Source organism: Topomyia yanbarensis, chromosome 2 (genome assembly GCF_030247195.1).
Source record: "Topomyia yanbarensis strain Yona2022 chromosome 2, ASM3024719v1, whole genome shotgun sequence".
NCBI classification, from domain to species: domain Eukaryota; kingdom Metazoa; phylum Arthropoda; class Insecta; order Diptera; family Culicidae; genus Topomyia; species Topomyia yanbarensis.
Window position 1 is genome coordinate 3,400,474 of NC_080671.1, and position 23,191 is coordinate 3,423,664.

Here is a 23,191-nt window from a genome sequence, read left to right on the forward strand (position 1 = left end):
TTACGGTCATTTTAAATACCTGCAATCGACTCCCCAGACATTTTTACATAAGAAGTATTCATCTTTCATTACAACACTTAGCCTTCTATCAAGCCACGTAAAGTCACGTTTTTGATACTTTTTTTCCCACTGTGCGATGGCTTGTGAACATTTTATTGCAGTCGTCGGTAGAAGTCTGATGATGAGTTGAATTACTTGTTGAAGAGAAAAGGCAAGTTATTCAACTATCAACGTATACGCGCCAACAAACGTCAAATCCGATGATATGAAAGTGAGTTCAACAAACGTGTAGACATGACGTACGAAGAGTACATAAAACATGACACACCTGTAGACATCTGAATGGTGAAACGTGTTTTCAAAACAACTAGGTTTTGACAAATGGTTATTTCGTTGATGTCGTCGATGTTAGTATCTTCCAAAAATCGTTGATTCTGACCATGATGTGGTGGGAAAAAATGAACTGCAAAAGAATATGCAGAAAAGTTCAACAAACGAATATAAGCGCTACTAATCAGAGATAAACTAAATACAGCAAGGTATCAGGTTCACGAGGCGGTCTACTACAGTCACAAAGTGTTAGGAAACACAAAAAGGCATCTGTGGAACGGCTGGATCGACGTTGAATGACCAATAGCGACAAACGATAAAATCCAGACAGCGAGTCGAATGCTTGCAGCGGCTATACAGGCAACTTATACATTCAAGTGAGAGCCGGTATAAAATTTTATCGATGTAAGAAGGGGTATCACGAGAAAGATTTTTCGAAGCCCGAGGTAAGCTTTTCCTGGAAAGATTTGCAAAAATTTTACTGGTCTATTTTAAGCACAGAAAAGTTCTGCAGGATCAGATAGGATCAGGATGAGAAATCTATTGTCAAATTAAACAAAAACAACTACCAGCGGTTGTCATAGAATGGACAATCAAATAGAGAATGAAAACACAGAAAAGGATTGATAATGAAAGACAGACTATGAATCCTACCCTCGCTAGAAGAAGTTGAAGATATTGTGATAACAACATGTTTGACCATAAAATGAGATCAATTTATAAAGTGTCAAATAAATGAGTAGAACGTATAGATAATCATTGCGTTACAAAAGCAACGAAATCACATCCGATCATAAGCCAATCTTCAACTAGATTGCCAGTTTGATTAGGGTCGTTATTATAGTTTTACAAGTATCTTTTATAGCGAGAAATGGTTACAATTTTCTTTGAATAATTAGATATATGGCGGTGAAAAAAAGTTTATAAAAACTGAGTAGTTAAATGATAATTTGAATACAACAGAAGCTGTGCAGAACTTACCTCCTCTCTACAGCAATAAGTGTTCCATCCAAATATTTTTTACTGTGCACTCGATGGCAAATTGTACAAAAAATCCTTATCGACGGACCAAAATCACCAGATCTTTAATTTTTTAGATATTTCCCCTTCTTCAAAAAAACCTTTCTGTCGGTTGCAATATTCTAGTCAAAGCACTGACTGGAATCAGGAATCAGTAGCGTCTGGCTCAAATGGCACGTTCCCCATGTTGATCGGAGATTTGTGCCTTGCCAAGAATCGTCTTTTCATCATTCTCCTGATGGGAAGGATTGGGGAAGTGGTAAGGTTAGGGGTAAGGAAAACAACGACACAGAACAATTAAAACAGAGCATTCTGCACTCCCGGAGTGATGCTGAACGATCTGCAGGTGCTACAACAGCAGGAATAGAACTTCCAACCCCCGGATGGATTTAGAACCTCTACTAAAAACAGTGAGCGGATATATCAACACCCCCGAGGGGATATTGAGATAACAGAACGACAACACTCCCGAAAAGATATTGTCATTCAAATACGGCTAAAAAAAACTATAGCTCTTTACCACACTGGGTTAGGAACAAAAGCATATCCTTAAATTTCAGCTCTCTGTACATAGGTTCATCTATGTATGGAGAACCAAAAATCCGGATGCGCAATTGCATTAATACAGGGAAATTGCATATCAAATGATATGATGTTCCGTAATCGGATTCACAAAGATCACATGAATAATACTCAGCGCGCTGAATAGTAGCCATGTGATAATTGAGTTTGCAATGTCCAGTCAGTGCCCTGACTAGAATACTGCAGTTGTGCTTGGAAAAATGCAACAAATTTCTTGACATTTTCGGACTCACATCCGGCAGAAAAGCCTTTGTTTGAACGCAAGTTTGCAAGCTACGCCAATGGTTGGCATGTTCGAATGCAGCCCAAGAGCGAATCTTGTGCTTTATACAACTTATTGACAGTGGTAGAACTGGTTCTGGACCAACGAAATCAGTCGCAGCGCCAGCTCTAGCCAATTCGTCCGCCCATTTATTTCCAGTAATACCGGAATGACCGGGTACCCATAGAAGGTAGATAGCATTTGAAATGCTAAGTTCTTCGATTTGAGTTCGAAATGCGATCTCGAATCTGCCGAACTAAGTGCTTTCAGGGCAGCCTGACTTTCAGAGCAAAAATAGATTCTTTTACCGCAAATTCCCTGTTGAAGTGCGGATTGTACGCCACACAGAATCAAAGCAAAGATTTCTGCTTGGAATACGGCACAGTATCTACCAAGCGAATGAGATTGGTTCAATCTCATCTCATGGCAATAGATACCAGCACCAGCTCGGCCCTCCAACAAAGAAGCGTCCGTATAACAAACTACGTATTCTTCAAGTTGTCGCTGCATCCAGCCAGACAGCCATTCCTCACGAAGAGGAATTCTCACATTGAAAGTTTTAGAAGGAAAACTACATGTGAGTGAGAGGTCACTGGGAGCAAGTGTATATTCATCCCAAGTAACCATTTGGGGCCACAGTCTTGTGCGGCTAGTTACACGATCTATTGGGTTACTGTTCCAGAGCCCAGTAACCTTGAGACGGTATGCACAAGAATGTGCTTCTTGTTTCAGAAACACATGTAGTGGTTTTATGTTCAAGAGTACCTCGAGAGCAGCAGTAGGTGTTGTCGAGAACGCACCAGTCATCGCCATCAAGACCATCCTCTGAAGATGGTTTAACTTTGATTGGATTGTCATGACTTCTCCCTTCTGCCACCAAACAAGGCACCCGTATGCCAGTATTGGTCTAACAATTGTTGTGTAGATCCACTGAATGTACTTGGGTTTGAGTCCCCAAGATTTGCCGAAAGCCCGTCTACATTGGCCAAAGGCCATGCAAGCTTTCTTGATCCTGAAATCAATGTGAGCTGTCCAATTAAGTTTTGAGTAGAGAATTACCCCAACGTACTTAACTTGATCTTCGACAATAATTTCAGATTCAAAAAACTGCAATGGATGAGCTCCGGTTGTAATCGTTCGTTGCGTGAAAAGCACCATTGAGGTTTTATTTGGATTAACTGATGGTTTAACATGAAGACACCACCGCTCAACAACACATATGGCTTGTTGCATCAAATCAAAAAGTGTGTTAATGCAAATACCGGTGATCATTATATGATAATCATCGGAGAAACCATACGACGGAAACCCAAGCTCATTTAGTTTTCTCAACAAGCTATCGGCGACAAAGTTCCATAGAAGTGGTGACAGCACACCACCTTGAGGACATCCGCAGACACTCAGTTTCCTCATCTCTACTTGTCTTAACGATGAGCACAGATGTCGGTTGCTAAGCATTGCGTGTATCCAGTTCGTGATATATGAAGGTACTCCATGATCTCGTGCTGCTTCCAAAATGGATTCGAAAGACATGTTGTCAAAAGCACCTTCAATATCGAGAAAAACTCCTAAACTTGATTGCTTTTGTGAAAAAGCTTTTTCAATGTTGTAGACAACGTTGTGTAACAGGGTGGTAGTAGACTTCCCCCGCTGATATGCATGTTGCATTGCATGCAGCGGCTGCTCGCCCAAGCTACCATCCCGAATGTAGTGGTCGATTAAACGTTCCACTGATTTGAGAAGGAAGGTCAGACTGATCGGTCTAAAGCTCTTTGCCTCCTCATAAGTGACGCAGCTACCTTTGGGAATGAATTTGACAGTTATTTCCCGCCACGCCAATGGAATGTATCCTGTTGCAAGACTGCATGTAAGAACCTTTTTCAAAATATGCTTGAAGTGTTCATATCCTTTTTGTAGTAAAACTGCAATAATTCCGTCCTTTCCCGGAGACTTATACGGAGCAAAACTTTCAATCGCCCATTTTGATCGATTCGGTTGTCACAATTCTACGAGCAAACTCCCAAGAATCAGAACTGCCTGAAAAGAACTCAGGGGCTGTCGTCAGTGATGGCTCCGTACAACCTGGAAAGTGTGTGTCAAAATGACGGTTGAGTACTACATCTTCGTCAGTCGAGTATTCACCATTAGCAGTTCTAATGGAACTGACATGAAAGTCTTTCGATTTCGAAAGTAACTTATTTAATCTACTAGTCTCGTTGAGACTTGAGACATTTGTGCAGAGGCTTTTCCAACCACTTCGCTCAGAGGATCGAAGGGCATTTCTGTATGCTTTGCGAGCCATAACTTTTTGAGTCGAACAAGTTCGGTATTCCACCAAGGTGTTCCTCTAGAAGCACGCATAACTCGAAGCGGACAAGCCTCTTGGTATGCTGCTACTATGAGTGAGCTTGTTTTATCCACGACCTCATCCAAATCACTTGGAGATTCAATCGTCGGAAGATACCCATGAAACCTAATCGCCAAGCCCTCTTCGTAGAGGTCCCAGTTCGTAGATTTGGGATTACGATAGGTGACGATATCTAGCGAGACGTTTAAATGATCAAAGACGATGTACTTATGATCAGATAACGACGGTTCGAGCTCGTTTGGTACGAGCCAGTTTGTCAACTCATGCGTAATACTGTCAGAGCAGAAAGTTACATCTAACACCTCTTCTCTGCCAGCTCGTGCAAAAGTTGGGCGGTTTCCTGCATTAAGAATGTGCAGATTTGTACTACTTAAGTATTCCATCAATTCGGTGCCTCTCAAATTGATATCAGAGCTTCCCCAAATTATGTGGTGGGAATTTGCATCACTGCCGATTATGAAAGGAAACCCATTTTTGCCGCAGTATGAAACAACCCTTTTGAAATCATCAGAAGGTGATGGTTCATTATGCGGCAAATATGCCGAACAATAGACGTATTTCTTGTTTATGTTGTCAACAGTCATATTTACCGTGGCAGTACAAATATCACGAGTTGTGAGGTCCGATATAAGACAAGCGTCAATTGCACTATTCGCAAGTATTCATGCACGAGGCATTTCACGTGGATTTGTCATGCCATTTTTGTTGAAAGCTACGAAGACGGGGTTAAGTAGCTTTCCAACATAGAAGTTTCCTTTATGGAAATACGGTTCATGAACCAAAGCTATGGAAGCTTTCCCTTCCTGCACAAGGCGAGATAGATTCATAGTTGCTGTACGTTTATGCTGAAGATAAATTTGTGCTACTCTAACCATATTCGATTACAGCACTACATATTTCATCATCAGCACTTGTTGTACAGCAACTAGAAGATACCAAACACGTTGGCTTATAATCGCATATAGCGAACCCCGAAATGGGTATTAGGGACATGAACATCATTTGAATCCCACGATTTGCGAAGAAACGAACGTCCACTGTGTCAAAGATTCGCATAACACAGCAAGGGTAAGACCCACGATACTCCGTGCGCGATTGGCATATTTTAATCCTGCCAGCCATTCAGTCCTCGGCACGGAGTAACACCTTGACTTGAGGACTCCTGTTTTCAGTCGCCTCCTACGACATGGGAACAGGAACCGAGTGGATCAATTCTTGGTTGACATACTTCAACCCGCCGGATGCCACACGGCCCCTAGGCTGGTTTTGTCCGGAGAAAGATAATAGAGTTATCAACCTCCTAGTGGACCACAGCCAGTTACTGGGGAGTTCGCCCGGCTCTTTCCAGGCTCCGTTCGCCATTGAGAATATTTTAAACCCCCTCACCAATTTTACCCATAGCACGGGTCGCATGACACTATGGAATTGGGGTTCCCTGTTTGGTGTTAACACCGGAACAGGTAGTCCGTAGTGTAATTCTTAGCCGGTTGAAACAACCACTACTGACACTACACGGCTTATCTAGGCTGTTCGGAGAAAGAAGCTGACATTGATGGACAGCTCCCATAGATGGCCGAATAGCCGGCAAATATTCTAGTCAAAGCACTGACTGGACATTGTATACCCAATTATTACATGTTTACTATTCAGTGTGCTGAGGATTATTTGTGTAATATTTGTGAATTCGATTACGTTCATGTCATTTGATATGTAATTGCTTTATAGTAATTCAATAGCGTAATCGGTTTTTTGGTTGTCCATACATAGATCTACAGAGAGCTAGGAAGGATATGCTATTGTTCTTAACCCAGTATGGCAAAGAGCTATAGGCTTTATCAGTAGGGTTAATTATTCCTCCGGGAGTAAAGAATTCAGGCTGTTCACTGTTTTGTGTTGATTGTATGGTGTTCTCATTTTCCATTCCCCTTCCTTTTGTCTCCCTTTGCCTTCCCATTATAAATGTTATTAGGGGCATGGCTGGGCACAAATCTTCGAATAACATGGGGTGCGTATCAATCGAGTCAATATATACTACTTCCAATTTTCAGAGCAGTTATTAAATGAAGATTGTATCATCCAGAAGGGTAAAGTTGTACTGTTTCTTTGCGTGTACCTGTCGAATCATTTATTCTGTGTACCGGTACCTTGCCTTGTATAAATCCGAAAAAGCTACTATAAAACTAAAGGAACTATCATAATAAATGTGCTAAATGATGCTTTGACCAGTGCCAGTTACGCAGTACTCAAATTATAGGATATAACACCGAGCTTCTTATTGAGCATGTTGTAAACATTTGTGAAAAACTACTTTTTCAAATGAAACGCTAGATTTTTGTTTGCACTTACGAAGTTACAAACGATGTCTCAAACGCGAACCTGCAAACACGCGAGATCATCAATCGGTTGCGTCCGGAAATCTTTACTCTCCATTCTAGCAACTTAGGTCCATACATTCACTTATACCAATCAAAAAATAAAGTTCATATTCACTAGACAACACGATCCATGGCGACATGAAAGGGAACTCTAGTGATATGGAAGAAACCAACGTACAGGAAAAATTAAGTGCCAGATTCACGGTCCGTGCGCGATCATTCTAGAACACACGCGAATATGCGACGGTTTCAATATTGAATTCATTCACGCGAAGTTACATATACGTTAGCACACGCGACATACAAACGCACACGCAATCGAACACGTTAACGTACAAATGCTCGAGTCCTTCGCGATAATACACGCGATCGCAAAGTCCCTACGCCCTCACATACCTGAACCGTACAATGAATAGCACATTCAGAATAACGTCCCGCTACAATTGGCCTAAAGCAGTGTTTTAGTGGGCGCCATTGCCTGTCTCGTCTGCAATTGTAGTATGTGTAAATTGTGGGAATGGGATCTTGTAACTGATCTCTTAGTGAAAATCTTATAGTTGACAAATCATGCCAATATTAAATAAAATACCTGCATCCACATAGTAACTGACGACGTTTTCCGTTAATTTCTAGTAGGTTAGGATAAGTTTTTATGAGCATTTGATTATCTTTTGTAATATCAATTATTTGAATAGCCACTAAATAGGATTGGAAATGATGAAAATTAAAAATATTGTCAAGTTAGTGAACAGACCCCGCTCTTATTAGCACACCTTGCCGAAGCCCTTTCCGAGTTTCAAAAGAAATCGAAAGTATCTCTAATACGCATCACACAACACTCGATCTATTGTCGTTTGTTCGGAAATCCGTATTTGGGCGTTATATACCAATTTTCTCAACGAACCCGCCTGCTCACGGTGATTGGCGGCGACAAAGAATTTGGGAGAACACCTTCAGCAATGTGATTGCTCGGTAACTAGTTGCAACAATCCCTCTCGACATCTACTGCTATTTCGATGCTCTTCATAATCCACTTATCGATCAGCTCACACTCGGTCGTGAGAAGGTCCTCATTAGTATTTGTGCCTGTGGCACACAGCCTTTGCTCGAGCGATTTACCTACTCGTTGGAATTTTCGTAACTCTGTACAGATGCTCCATCGCCTCGGTATCCCGATCTTTCTGTAGGCGATTCCGAATCTATATTCGGACTGCGGAAGGTGGGAACATTTGCGGTGTCTCAGGAGAAATTTCCGTTCATTGGAACGTGGTCGATTTGGTTTGCAGTTTGTTAATCAGGTGATCTCAAGGGTGGCGTTCATGTCGCTGATGAGAAGCTTCACATTCTGCCGCGGGCTTCAAATGCACGTAGAATGCATCTTCTCGAGTCTCACTTTGAGAGGGTAGTGCACGTTGACAATGCTGTAGTTGTAGAAATGGCCTTTGATTCACACACATCCTTTCGCTGGTCGTCTGCTAGTTGATTACGCATTGCAGCATCTTGCTCAGTACTACGAAGCTGATTCCCAACTCGTTTGTTGTGCCATCGCTCTAGTAGAATGTAACCGCTCGATGCCCGCTTTTCCACACATTCTGTCCTGCCAAGCAAAGTTGTTACAATGCTACGACTTTGAAATTGCGAGTTTTCAGCTCATCGTGTAGGAAGCAAAGTGACTTTCAGTTCGACGTGCCAAGTTTCCGTTCTGCATATTTTTCCTGATTCTTCGGAACGTGGTGTTTTCTGGGCGGCTTGTTGGGTTTGACCCAACCTCCTGTCTCGTCGAAAGACATTCAGTTCTGTCTACGGTAGGGTTATAGCGCCCACAGCCACTCGAGCCTTCTCATTTCGCTTCAACTGCAGAAGACGATAGTACCCAGTCGATGCCAGCCTAAAGATTAAATTTCATCAATAGACGCACAGGGAAGCATCAGATAGGAGCTCGTAAACACTGGGAAGTATTTTCCATTTGACGACCAACCTTCAAAGTTGGTTGTTTCGAAATTATGTGATGTTGACCGTAAGAAAAATTTTCGAACATATATTCCACTTTAAAAGTGTATATTCTTTGATTTTACAACAATTTATAAATGCAAGTTATCTATGGAGATATGAAAAGTATTACTTAATTTTTTTTTATTTGTAGAATTGAATGGAAACTGCGGACCTGTTTTTGTTTCTTAACTTTCAATATTTTAGCAAATTTACATTATATTGAAACATTTACGAAAAATCATCGATTTTCGCCATAACTCTCCCCAAAACAAATTTCTGGCTACGCCGCTGGGTCACCGGATAACTAATCTAATCTACACATACACAGCCAATACATGTAGGGATCCTGGAAAATTGCAGACGTTCGTCTACAATTTTTCTTGTCATTATTATTGTTTGTGGCACATATTGAATATAACACACGCATTAAAGCGGCCAGGCCAACTGTGCAGCGCACAAAATAAAGATAATTCAAAATTATACGGTAATCAAATTATTCATTCAATGAGTAATTTAATCAACGGATTATTTTGAACCTTGAATAAGGAAGAAACGTGGACAACCGTACACAACCGTTTCAATTTGATGGGGGTTTGATAAATCGTTGGGAGTGACTTTGCTAAGAGGGTTAATGTCACTCCTTTGGTTCTAGGTTCCTGGGATGGGACAGAACTATTTAGCCCTGCCCTGGCTAATGAGCCAGGGTTATAGCGCCCTTACTCGCTCTGCCACTGGGTCACCGGATAACTGTCCGGAAACTACGGCTCATCCCTACGGAACCTATTGCTCCTGAGGAGCCATTTTTCTTCTCAACAGCGTAGTAGGTCTTCGTTGCCAACGTGGAATTCGACGAGCGTCTCCTTAGACCATAAAGAGTGTCTATTTTAGGCCCGTAAACAGTCCAACCGAGTTTGGATCAGGCGGCGATTGGTCCAACCGGTCTACCCTGCAAAGGTGTCGATATTGTTCAGACCGATGAACATGCATGAACGTTGCATCCCAAATCATAAGATTGGAAGCTTTTATATAAGCTGACAACGCATTTCCGAATGGGACACGATTTATCAACTTTTCGGCTCTTGGAGGCTCCCGCTCTCTTACTTTCGCGTAACACTGTAGCAATTGTCGGTCATCAATACAACTGACGTAGCCCTTTACTACCTTTAGGGTCGGGTTTTGGTAGCAGTTGACCGCGTACGCTATTCGAAACAGCACCCTTCAAAATGTATTGCCTTCATTTGACGCGTTTTAATATATAATTCGTTTATTTGACAGGACTCGAAGCAGTTGCTTAAAAAAGTCGTGGGTCTTTTGGATATTTACAATACATAAAAATGGAAATAAATTAAAACAAATATTATGGAGTTTCAGTCGAACACATGTTTCTATTGCGTGTGGAGACCTTCTTTCGGTGGGGAAGCATTTGTCTCCTCACCTACTGCATCTTGGGTTGATTTGTCTCTCTCGTGTCGTTCACGTTAACGTCATCATCGTGGAAGCTGTTTTGATCTTCGCGCTAGGTTTTTTTAAAAAAATTTCTTGTACTTGCGATTCACCAGGGTAAACCTGCCGTCACTGGTGTTAACTTCTTCGTCGATAGTGTTGGCAGTTGTGTTTGGAATGCTGGGTGCTGATTTTGTAGTTACTATTATGGCCTGAGCAATTACCACAATTTTGCCCACCTTTTGTGGTCAGCAATTGGCATTGGAAGTTCTACTTTGGATTGGTTTACCGTTTGGTTTGGTGAGCCGTTTGATAGCAGAATTTGCCCTTTATAGTCTCGTGAGTTTTGACTTGTTTAGTCAAGTAAAAGGGAATAGGTCTTTCGACCCACGTCTTTACCACCATGCCACCGTTAGGAATACCTGGAAAGAAATATCTCTGTATCATGTGTAACGGATTCTACTACTACTCCGTATTGCGACATGTGTTCTACCTTACCTCAATATTGTAATTTTACATATACAAAGGAATCTTAATTTCAACACTGTAATTTTCAACCACGTATTTTGGAGTGTTTTACAAAATGAAACATTCTTAATGGCCTAATTTAATAATATTATTACTAAAATGCACAGGACTTAAGCCTAAGCTCCATTTCACCCCTAGAAAATAGTACACCTCACAATGATTCGGTCGTTTAGCACAAAATTTGAAATCAACAACCGCAGTATTGGATCGGAACAGTGTTGAAGTTGTTTTTGTATACCACCTTTCCCCTTTGCTTTCTATCTCGTGATTTTTCAGTTTTCTGTGCAACGTTTCCCGACGAAACGTTTTCCGGCGCTTCCGAGTCGTAGTTGGAGTCATACTTGAACGAATCAGTATTTTCTTCGTCGGAATTTTTATCTTATATGTCGTATGACCGCACCTTGTTCTGCTCATATTGCTTTTTTCTTTTCCGTCGATAGTGATTGTTCTGAATTGCATGTACTACTGCAATATCTGAATTGCGCAGCGTTTTACAGAATTTTGCAACATTGCTTGGATTTGCCGGTATAGAACACTAATAAATTATTATAATAGCTTTGACCACATTGGCCACCTATAACGGTTGATGATGCCCCCGGGGAACTCGCCAAGTTCCTAAGCTAGTATCACACCTATTTCCCAGCAAATTTTTGACTCATTTTTACAAACTTAATTTCAAATGAAAGATATAGTAATCCCATTGACTGCTACTGAATTTTATTTGGTTCTGACTATTGGTTCCGGAGTTACAGGTTGGTTAGTAAGGTCAGACTGGAATTTCCCATATAAACCATTACAATCCTAATACCTTAGAAGCTAAAAATTACAAGGGGCAGCTCTATGGAATTGCACGAACTGTTGACGTAGGACTATACTACTTAAGGTAAAATATTTGTGTTCTTAGTACATTTAGAGTAATATTAAATCCAATATATTTCTAACACAACCAATCAACATCGAATGTTACACATTGAACTAAACATTCTTGGTTATCAGGTCATTTCATTTGCAGTAGGTGATCGAATCCGATTAAACTTATTTGAGAAAATTTGAAAAAGAAGACAGAAAACCAACTTTTCGATTGTGTGTGGTAAAAAACTCGGACCGGAGAAGAAAAATCAAATTTTAGACAAAATAATCACATTTCATGTATAGACCAAGATTTCTAGTTATATTTTGCCATTATTGTAACTTTCCTAAAGTATGAATACAAATGTAGCTAAGTCCATGCGTTTTTGCAACGGTTTTTTCGAGTGGCAGTGTATTCATTCAACGGCTTTGTAGTATGCACCTAGTAGCAGAATCAAAATAGGATAGGCTAAGTAGAAATGAATCACGTAAAGTGAAAATGAATCAATAATCGAACATAAATAATAAACTTTCGATATGCTTTCCATCGATCCGCGTAAATTTGCTACTAAGAAAGTTTTCGTCTTTGCGCAACGAAAGCACAGATTGCTATAATACAGGTTACGCTTGCAACCCCCAACAATTTAGTAACAAATTAGAAATACCAATCTACACATTCGCCTCAAACACTGAACCCAAGCGCACAAAGCAAAATGAGTCAACGCTGATGATGATGGGTAGAGCGAGACAACTAGTACCACGACACTATGTTAACCGTGTTTGCAAATGGAACTCGAACATACAAAAGATTTTGTGTACGAATAATTGTGTTCGAGGTTGAGCATAAAAGTGTGCTGGAAACGAGCACAACACAAAAGAAGGCATAGTGTTTGAACGGACAAGCTCAGTCGCGTGTTAGACGGCACTGGGTAGCGTACCTCCACAGCCAGTGTAACGGACTTCTAACACAGCTATACTGGCTGTGAAAACACACAGCGTAGTGATCTGCTCCGCCTGCCGGTCGACAGGCAACTGAGCTTGTCTGGTCAAATCCGTTCTTTAAATAGTCGATGATGACGTCATTCATAGAAGCATAGCGAGCTAGGTACACAAATCTTCTGTGTGTAAATGCGCGATATTTTGACTAGGTTGTGCATTATTTAAATTTTTAATACCATGTTATCAAAAATCTTTGGGTTTATCTATGTGCAAAAAAAAATTGAAAATGTATCGTGCGATGGCTGAATTATATGCGTTTAAAATTGGACCACTTTTCGTTACATGCCATTTTTATAGAATTTGCAAAGTGCACCCCCATATCAAAAACAAAGACGTAGTCCTACGTCAAAATTATTAAAATAGTCACCAAATTACTTCGATTCGCGAACTCTGCTAACCTCCACCCCCCTTCCAAAACTATTCCACCAACATTTCAAAATATAATCGCATGAAGATTTCATTGAGCGCATGCTGATTAAGCTCATGCTGATTAAATATTATACTGAGAAAGGCACAATCGTACCAAAAAAATGGATGGATAAAACCAGGTTTTTAGTAATATCACAGGGTTGATTCCATATTTTTATATTAAGAATTTTGTCAATCGATTTAAGTACATTTTCAATTTCAACATTAACATAGAATGATCCTACGAAGCCATGAGCTTCCTACCTAAAAAGGAAATAGAAATAGTAGTTTTTTGCAATGTTACTAGGAGGGAAAGGAGCTTCATTGCAACAGGTAGTGTTTGAAATAGTCTTAGTGTTTGTATACTAATTTATTGCCCACGCTAGAGGGGATGGAGGATAGTTAGATGTCCATCTCACAGTTGAGCTTAAATGTCCCTTCAACTTACCTGTTCTCGTTTTTTCAATCTACTTCTAAAACCTTACCTACCCAACCCCCATATTTTATTCAGCTACGTACTCTACCATGATGACAAATTAATTTAATTCCGTTTGCTAGAATTCTACAAGAATAAAATTGAATCCTCAACAATCGTTTGGTACATGAATGCTTTTAGGTAGAAATTACAGCCGCGGAAATGTCGCACAGATTGCAAAGGATATGGTTTTCTCTGCAGAAAATGAGATCGCATTAATAACCTTTGACATGTTGCTGAGATAGCCGCTCATGAATTTTCACGCGTGATTGTCGCATCTGCATTCCACTGCATGAAGTTGAAATTGATGGTGTTATCATCAAATCAAGGCTCACTGTCGTGAACCTACTGAAGTATGGTGTGGGTTGTTTCAATGACACCTTGCTCACTGAAATAAAGCTGCTTGATTGCAAACAATAGTCTCATTGATAAAATTCGTCACCCTGTTCCCCGTTTTTCCACCCGTGTGATGAATTGTCTTAATCGTAAATAGCCTGGCCACAACGCCGTCTACTGTTTCAATAAGACACAGTTCGTTAAATTTAGGGAGCCTCAATTGGATGATGCCTGCAACGAAGGATCTGAAAAATGTTTACTTTGTGAACAAAATCAGTATAAGCTCTTTGCATAAATGCGAAATGTCATCGATATTTGGTTCATACCCTGTTTCTCAGAGTAAATATTTTGAAATTGTGAAATATTTGGGTGAAAATATTGTTAAATATTCTCATAAAATCAGTAATCTTCTTTCGGCAAGAGTTAGTTGTTTTATTTTATCTGTAAAATTTTGCAATACATTCAATTTAACAATATTTTGGAATGTTCATGGACTAAAAATGAAATCAGACATAGTTCTAAATTGACTGACAAATTCACTACATTCAGAAACTATTTTCCTAACCTAACAACGAGTCTTTATTAAACGATCACATTGATAAGTCTAGTAAAAATGTAGCAGACCTTTCCCCCATACAACCAGTTCTGGGAAACTAAATCTACCCGAGCCAACATGGACAAAACTACCCCACCAAAGCTGCCCTTAAAAGTCGCCCCACCAACATCCCATTCTCTAAGTCTCGAAATAACAATAATCACCGCATAATTTATGCACCCCTTTTTCCGGTTTCCCACAAATTTACCATTCCGGTTGACTTTCTGTGAGCACAACCAAACGAAAATCTTGGAGTACGTACCATAGTTTTACTGTCCCCTCACTGACTGTTGATCATGTCAACACCACCGATAGTGAACATCGTCGTCATCGCAGTAACCCGAACAACCCCAACAATCGCAGCAACCTACGCCACGCGGGACACAGCTCACTGCGATTAGAACCGACTCTTGTACTACACGCAGTACACTTCAAAAAGGCAAAAAAAATATTATTAGCCCCGATACAATTTAATAAAATAAACGATTTCTTTTCCCTTGCGATGAACGAGGTAATGTCAGTTCACAAGTTTGTCGTCTTTACCCACTTGAGCTGTGAGTTGATTGAATACACCAGCCAGCCCAGCCGGGTACGGAATTTGTTAAATAAATCATAGACTTCACCCCTTTCTTGAGAGTTTTTTACCCTTCTTGATCGCAAAAAAAAAACACTTATGCTCCTGGCAACCCTCGTCGCTTTTTTTATGTCACACGCCTAACCGTCTATGCTATGATGACAACCACCGCACGCGACTAAAGCAAGGCATCCTGAGACGGTGGGAAAATAAGCGTGAGTGACGGAATCCGAAAGGGTTGCCCCTGCGAGCCAAACAAATCGTTCGGTCTTCCTCTAGCCCAACAGAAGGGAACGATTTTAGAACGATTATTTGATTGACTTAATGATGATTTATAAGATGTTTATGGTTCTTTGGAATCTTCTTTCACCTTTGCGGAAGCTCTTTCTCCTCAACAGGGTTTTAAAGAATAAATGGATTTTCGATTAGGATCAGCACTCTTCACGTGTCATCGGGCGTAGAGAGGAAAAGATCTTGTTCTGACAGCATCTTGGGCAAAGATAGCGAATCGAAAAGTTGTTGACAATTACCTTGTTCCTCCGGTTTTTCATAGGGCGGTGATTCATCTGCTGCAGCGGCGGTGCCACCTCCGTCGCCGCCCCCGCCACTGGCGTAAAATTGCCGATACAGCGGATGCCGGACAGCGGAGTTGGCTTTGAATTTGGACATGGTGAAATCCAGCGCCTGCTGATCCACGATGACGATGGGTGAAATTGATGCTGCTCCTCCCGGCGGCTTAGTCGGTGCCGCTGGTAGTGATTCTATTTTGGTAAATTGGACGCGGCCTGACGTTGGCGGCTTTCTGGACTTTGACGGCTGCTGTTGATACGGTTGCTGATAAAAGTACTGATTGAACTGGTGGTCTAATACCACTCCGTGCGCACTCCCCTGGGCGACCAAAAGCGGCATAATCAACTGGGTTGCTGATGTTTGGGTGGGGTTGGGTCGCCGGTCCGGTTCGTTTGGTCAGGTTAGGCAAGCATTTAGTAATTGTTTGCGCGAACCGGGTTCGAGAAATCGAGAGAGTTATTCAACTAGGGGATGATTTGCTGGAATAGGAAATAAATAAATATATATATGAGATATATGCGATTTTGGAAAATTTGGGGGATTCGGAACTGCCAGTTTCAAATAAATCCCAGCATCATTAGTATAAGAATTAGAAATGCTATATAAATCGATACTAAAAGATTTTTTGTAGTCCCTTAATTTTATCATTTATGCATTTTAAAGTAAATTAGATATACATATCTTTAAAACTACATAAGAAAAAATATGAATTTTATACAGTTTCTTTCAAATCTTGTGAAACTAAACTATCATCGTATTATATCGTCATGAAAAGCTATATGGGACTTACGAGAAATAAATATAGCTCAGCTGTTCTCTCCACAAAACTAATCAATCGGTCCTTTCGTAACACTCCCCAACTTCCTCGCCATGTATCTCGCAGCTTGTTTGCTCCTTTGCCTTTTTTCCCTCCACCTTAACTTTCTGTTCGAAATATGTCGTGAGCTCATTGCGTAAATTCGACCTCCGAAATCAACACGTCATGAGTTGTGAACGGATGGACGGACGGACCGACGAACGAACGAACGAAAGGTGGCTTCATCAACTGAACGCGTCCGCTAACTATGGTCCTGTCTGACGTTGCCGTGGAGACGAAACGAAAAAAAACGAGACACACTACCGACTATCCGAAAAAAAATGAGCGCCACACTACCACAGCAAGCCGACGGCAGTTCGAACCAAACGGGGGAAAGCAAACATCATCATTCGCCGTGGTCGCGCGCTGTTGTTGGCTGGATGGCGGGTGAAGCCGCGCTCGGACCCAAACAGCATCCCTAAAGTTCACAGTTAGTCCCGTACTTGGCGCTTGCCGATATTCACTCAACCGCGGTTTACCAGAACAGCCCGCAGCCAACACACAGCATGCGGTGGCGAGATCGAAGAACAGAGAAGCCGGTTACTCACTGGCTGGCGTTGCCGAGTGTAAATAGCCGCCGGAGTTTTGCCCGTTTTCGTCGCTTGCTGCGATGCTTTTCCCGTCAACGACTTCTAAGCGATCTTTTTTCCTATGCTGGAACCATACCTTGTTCAATTTTAGGTAAAGCGAGTTTATAAAAAAAATGACTGAAAATCAATAAGTAACAGGCGATTGCGACACTTGCTCCGCAAGGCACAAGGCACACTTTCTTATCATTAATCAGATTTACATATCACTTGCCAGTTAAGGTTTACAAAGCGCTCGTTTGTCGACTAGGAACCAACTCGTTCCGATAAAACTGCGCCGTGTATTTGACGTACGGCCCTTATCATCGGAGAACCCAACGCATCAAGTTCTTCGGAAGCGTTTTTCCCTCGGGCGTTGCTCACTCACTCCTCTTACTCGTTGGCATAATTTGCACCTGGCAGAGGCAAGGCAAGGCCCCCGGTCACGATCAGAATATGTATCGTATACGTTTGTGGTTTGGTAATAATCATATACCTACCTACCTACCTTTCGGTCATGGTTTCCTTCGTTTGTGTTTTGACCGCGGTCGGCTTGTTAGCTGTCACGGTTTGTTTGACTTGCGACTGACGGCGGTGGTGGTGGTGACGGTATTTGAATGCCGTGTTCCGATGATTATTGATGGTTGTTTTCTCATTTATCGATAGTGACATTATTTTGTCGTTTAATTATGAGAACTTGTTAGAATGAGATACTATCGGGAAGTTGATCAAATTTTGTGTTTGATAATAATAGCAGGCATTGCTTTGCTTGAGCGCGGCTTACTTAGAACTGAGATAACTTCTTACTAACAGAACGTGTTATTTTTTAATACAAACCATATCCATCTAATACAACCGGTCTTTGGACGGTCTACTTCCGGACCATATCTCGTGATCTAACTAAACAGCACTCGGGCGTGTACGAATAAGTATGTGTATACGTACCCACCCGGGAAGTAGAGATTGATGGTGTAGTCTCCGGGAGAGCCCTTAATTGCAAAATATGGGATTGGCTCCTTCCAGAACCCTTCGCTTCAATCAGTGAAAATTCTGGCATGCAAGCAATTGCGTTAAGCAACAATCGAGGAGAATTAGAAAACAGCTTATTTTTATTGGCATTTTGTGCATGAACTACCGACGTTGCAAACAATAGGGTTATGTAGTTACCCATTCTAGAAACAAGGTACAGAGCGGAAAGTGCGGAGTGAATCGTGAAAAGTTTTCTTTCTGTGGAGAGATTCCACATGAACTGTCGACATACCCCACATACAAATTAGACGGGGACACATTGAAGCAGCCATGACTAATTTTTATGCTCACTAAAGAGCGAGATTCTGACAATCCCATTGAGTGAACATCTTGTAATGTGCCTATACAATTTCGAAAGAAGTGAATCATTTCCTCTCCTGAATTTCCTCGTAAATGCCTGAAAGTGTCCCTTGACGGGTGCTGTTACACAACCGAAGTAAGTGCATCACTCTTATAATTTTCCTAAGTTTTACACAATGTATTTGCATTATAGAAAACCTGGTTAACTTTCGACGTAAATCTTCCACATTTTTAACATTATTCGTCGGAACCGCAAAAACACTATGTAGGAGCGTTTTAGGAATCAAAATGATAACCGATCTATCTTAATGTATGATATTCGCGACAATTTCAATGTGACCATTTTGACTACGATGGAAATGACACGAACGCCAGCTCCACCAGCTCGGCCTAGCGCGTTAGATTTATCATTGTACTCGGCCTCGCTATATTTAATTCCTCCGATGGAAGCGTACAACGTTTTGATTGGCTTGATTCAGACGAAGCGAAAAATTGTACCAGATTATCAGATACAAATATTAGTTTAAGTTCTTTCACCTTGCTTCATTCAGAGTAATGAGAAGGCGGACACTTAGTCATCAGAAGGAGATATTTATGAAAGATCGCGTAGCTTCAACGATTTTTTCAGTATATCTTATCAGAGGACGCTTGAAAATTTATCAAATTTCGTGGGGCAATGAAAGTTTTGGAATCCGAAAGGTATCAGCAAACCTTTGTTAAAGGATGGATGGATGAAGGTCGTGAAATCCGTTGTGTGGTCTATCGGGTCATGTCCAATTATTGTACGTTGAATGCGCATCTTCGAAGTATTGGAGTCGTGGAGAACCGTCTCTGCGCTTGTGGTGGTGGTTATCGCAACATTAAACATGTTGTCTGGTCGTGCGTCTAGTATTCGGCCCTGATTTTGCATATTTTTAAGTTCTCTACAAAAATTCACGTCTTTCAGCATGTTTGTCTTTAAGAAATTATGCAAAATGGCCTTAAAAAACGCAATTTTTTTTACCAAACTGACGTACCAGCGCAATATAGTACGGAACGCGTGTTTAACAAAGCAAAACAGTTTATTCTTAAGCTGTTGTATCATAAATAATGTTGTGTAGCTAGATATGCACCATTTTGTGATGTAACTGGCTAGGGTGGTTTTACAATTAGGCTAGGGTGGTATTCAAATTAGTTTTTATTGCGATCAAATTCCAGCAATTTGTCGACAGAAACTTATGTTTCAACCATTTATATTTTATAAAGAAGTCTTCTGTGCTAGTTAGAATGTAAAGCAGCGAGCTTACCCTTTTTCAACTTGGATTTTTAATACCACAATAATGTACGAACGTATCTTAGTGGAAGCTCTTTTTCAAAACCTTTACCGCTGTTGTTCTATTTCTCATTATTTCGGTTCGCTATTGGTTTTGATTATAAGATTTCGTAACAAATTCCAACCAAAGCACCTTCATATGATCAAGTATTCATTCAAGTTTCATAAACCGTATGAGTTGAGCTGTTCAGATATCATACTCCGCATTTATACTCCGGCTTTCCGAGGCAAATTTAAGCCAGTTTCATTGATTTTTCAAAGTATAGCTTAATGACTGGTATTAATATAACATGGAAATTAATAAATTGTATATGTAACGGCTCTAAATTGATTTTGAAGCCATCTAAGAGACGTTGTAGATCCATAAGCCGTAACCCATACCTGTGATACGTTTGTACCTGAATACATCAACAGATGTACACTAGATACACTCGATCTACTAACAATGCAATCAGATGTAAAGTCATTAAATCACACGGGGCATATTACGACCAAAATAACTGTATGCTCGGAAGACTTCAAATGTGCTTGGATAGTTTATAGATAACCGACATGATGTATTTTGATGTGCCGTGTAACAGGAATATATACTAAAAAAATTACCGAATCCGAAATTATCGGGACCGGTTGTTAAGTGGGACACTGTTTCCAAATATCTTCAAATATGATAATTAATAATAGTAAAAGTAATAATTACTAGAATTGTTTGATGCGAGCTTCCGTACTCCGGAATCTTTAATAAAGTGACTTGGAATTTGCATTGTCCTTAATTTATGGGCTTGATGTTATTTTATATGCCGCATGACAGAAATTTTTAACAAAAATGTTTCATCCGAAGAAGCAGATTTTGGAATAACGGGAATCGATTATAAAGTGTTCCTGTGTGCCCGGATGACTTTACATGTGATAGGATTGTTCGTACAAAATCGAGCTGGTGTACTTTCATGTGCCATGTCATGACAGGAATATTCACTTAAAATTTCATTCGATGAAAACTTAATCCGGAATCCGCGGAATGGGTCGTAAAGTTTTCCTGTGTGTCTGTATGACCACTTACACGTTGCCTGAAAAGGCCTACATGATACCAAAATGAATTCATGGTGTTCAAATGTACAATAATATATTGAATACATTTTATAATAATGCCATACTTGGAGCTAAACTTTGGAAAATAATGAAAATGCACTGAATGGCCCTCGTACATAACCCACGGAACATCCTTATAAATCCAAAACCTACCATCTGGCCACACCACCACATACAGCCTAGGAGACTTGAATGAATTAATGATCATTTGCAACTAATTTAGTTGAAACGATAGGAAAATACACGACACGCTTCACTAAGTACTATTGGTTTGTATACGTACGTCACAATTGCATAAAAACAGTGAAATGAAATCGCTGTTTTTTTGCAAAAGTAACGTTAGTTAAAATTTACAAGGTTTTTACAGAAATTCAAAATTAAAGCAATTGGTTATTATCTACGATGGATTGTAAATATTTTGTACAGAACAGAAAGTTGAAATATTTTTCGTGCTTTTGAAAACATAACGAAACACAAAAATTGGTTTCCTGACAAATATTCCTTTTGACGCTAAAGTCACAATTGCATAAAAAGGCAGTCTAGTGAATCTGAATATCAGAATGACGGTTACGCAATCGATTTTATACACGCAAGCACACGCGACACGTCAACATACGAAGGCTTAAGCCCTTCGTGATCATCTACGCACACCTACGCCCACGATCGCGCATACTTGATAACACTCTGGTAATGAGGTGAACGTTAGAATTCACTTTCTTCTAGTAGCTGAACCATACACCGAAAACTAAGTATCAGATTCACGATCCGCGGGCGATTATCCAAGAACACACGCTAATATGCAAAAAGACACACGGTTACAAAATATAAATTATACACGCGAAGTTGTATACAGGTCAGTACACGCGACATACAAACGCACACGCGTTCGAACACGTTAACGTACAAACGTTTGAGCCCTTCGCGATGAAACACTCGATCGCGAAGTGCCTACGCCCGCATGAACCGTACAATGAATATCACATTCAGAATCATGGCCCACTGCAATTGGCCTTAAGTAGTGTTTTAGTGGGCGCTATTGCCTGTTTCGTCTGCAATTGTGGTGTGTGATTCTGATGGGGAACCCTTCCGAGAACCTAGCTCTACAGCTCCAGTAGGACAACTCTCGAAAAAAAAATTCGTGCCAAGTAGTACCGTACAGACCGAAGAAAGAGGTGACGACTGGTTGCACGTGACAGGTAGGGAAGGAATCACAACAGATCACCCCTCGAATCTCTGGAACGCGAAGTTCAAAAAAGAACAACCTTTGGAGGATCCACACAGTCTCTTGATTCCAGTAGAATTATACGTACCTGCACTAACACTCGAAGAGAGTACGACGATATCAGTCCAAGACTTCGAGTTGGTTTGGAATCTGACATTCTCGGGTGCGAATCAAAAGTTGCGAAGGAAAGCGAAGCGGACCGATCGCTTTCGAAACTAGCTTTCGTAGACGGTTTACGGCTTGTCGAAAGTTATCATGCGAGGGATGAATGGTATTGCGGTTGGTTTTCGACATACTTGCAGCGAAGGAGATGCCTCACGAAGTAATTTTAGGACGAAACCTTCTTCTGTACGGCGACGTGTGTGTTACCGCCGAAGGTGCCAAGCTTAAATAGGGAAAAGGAGCACTTTGCGCTGAGCATTGTAGTGGATGAAGCTGTTGAAGAACCACTAGCGCATATCGTAGAACCTGTTCTGCGCGATGCAGTAAAACATCTTGTGAAGGTGTATACTAGAGTGCCCAGAAAAATAATGAATTTTTGAAAACTCACTCGGCCCACCCCTGAGTCGATTCCTAGTCCCACCAGGAGTACTTGCTCCAAATTTGAAGCAAATCGGACAAGTCTAGCTACCGGACCAAGGTGCCTGAAGTTTGTATGGGATTTTTCGACGATTTACATGGTGAAAACCCACTAGCTCGCATTTTCACCGCTAGGTGGCACTGTATGCATCGTATTATCACTGTAAGTGAAAATAAGAAAGATAATTTAATTGTCTACAACTTTGTCGAAGACTGCTAGTGAATCCGGCTTTGTTGAAAGAAGTTATTAAACTTTTAGTGAAGTGATGTCTGAGTCAGTTTTGCATGGGGCCTAGCAGTACGTGGTAGTATATCAGTACTAGGTTCTAACAAACTGAACATTTTTGTAAAATAATGGTTAGATTTAGCTGAATAGTAGTATGTTCGGAAGAATTGCAGTACATAACACGAGTTATGTTTTGGTTAGAAAATTTTAGTTCCACCTGTGACCGCATAGATGGCGCCAACACTAACTTTTCAACGGAGAGAGATAGAATATCAAGATGTTTGGCAAAATTACTGAAAAAATCTTGTT

The 23,191-nt window shown here is 40.7% G+C and overlaps 1 protein-coding gene across 2 annotated transcripts in view; it reads right to left on the bottom strand.

Moving 5' to 3' along the window:
• LOC131678920 (uncharacterized) overlaps positions 1-23,191 on the bottom strand; it is a 466,403-nt gene that overhangs the window by 418,046 nt on the left and 25,166 nt on the right. For both annotated transcript variants that reach the window (XM_058959364.1, XM_058959363.1), the window contains exon 2: positions 15,667-16,185. In XM_058959364.1, the coding sequence (XP_058815347.1) occupies positions 15,667-16,045 (379 nt within the window). In that variant the 5' untranslated portion in view covers positions 16,046-16,185. The remainder of the gene's footprint in view (positions 1-15,666; positions 16,186-23,191) is intronic.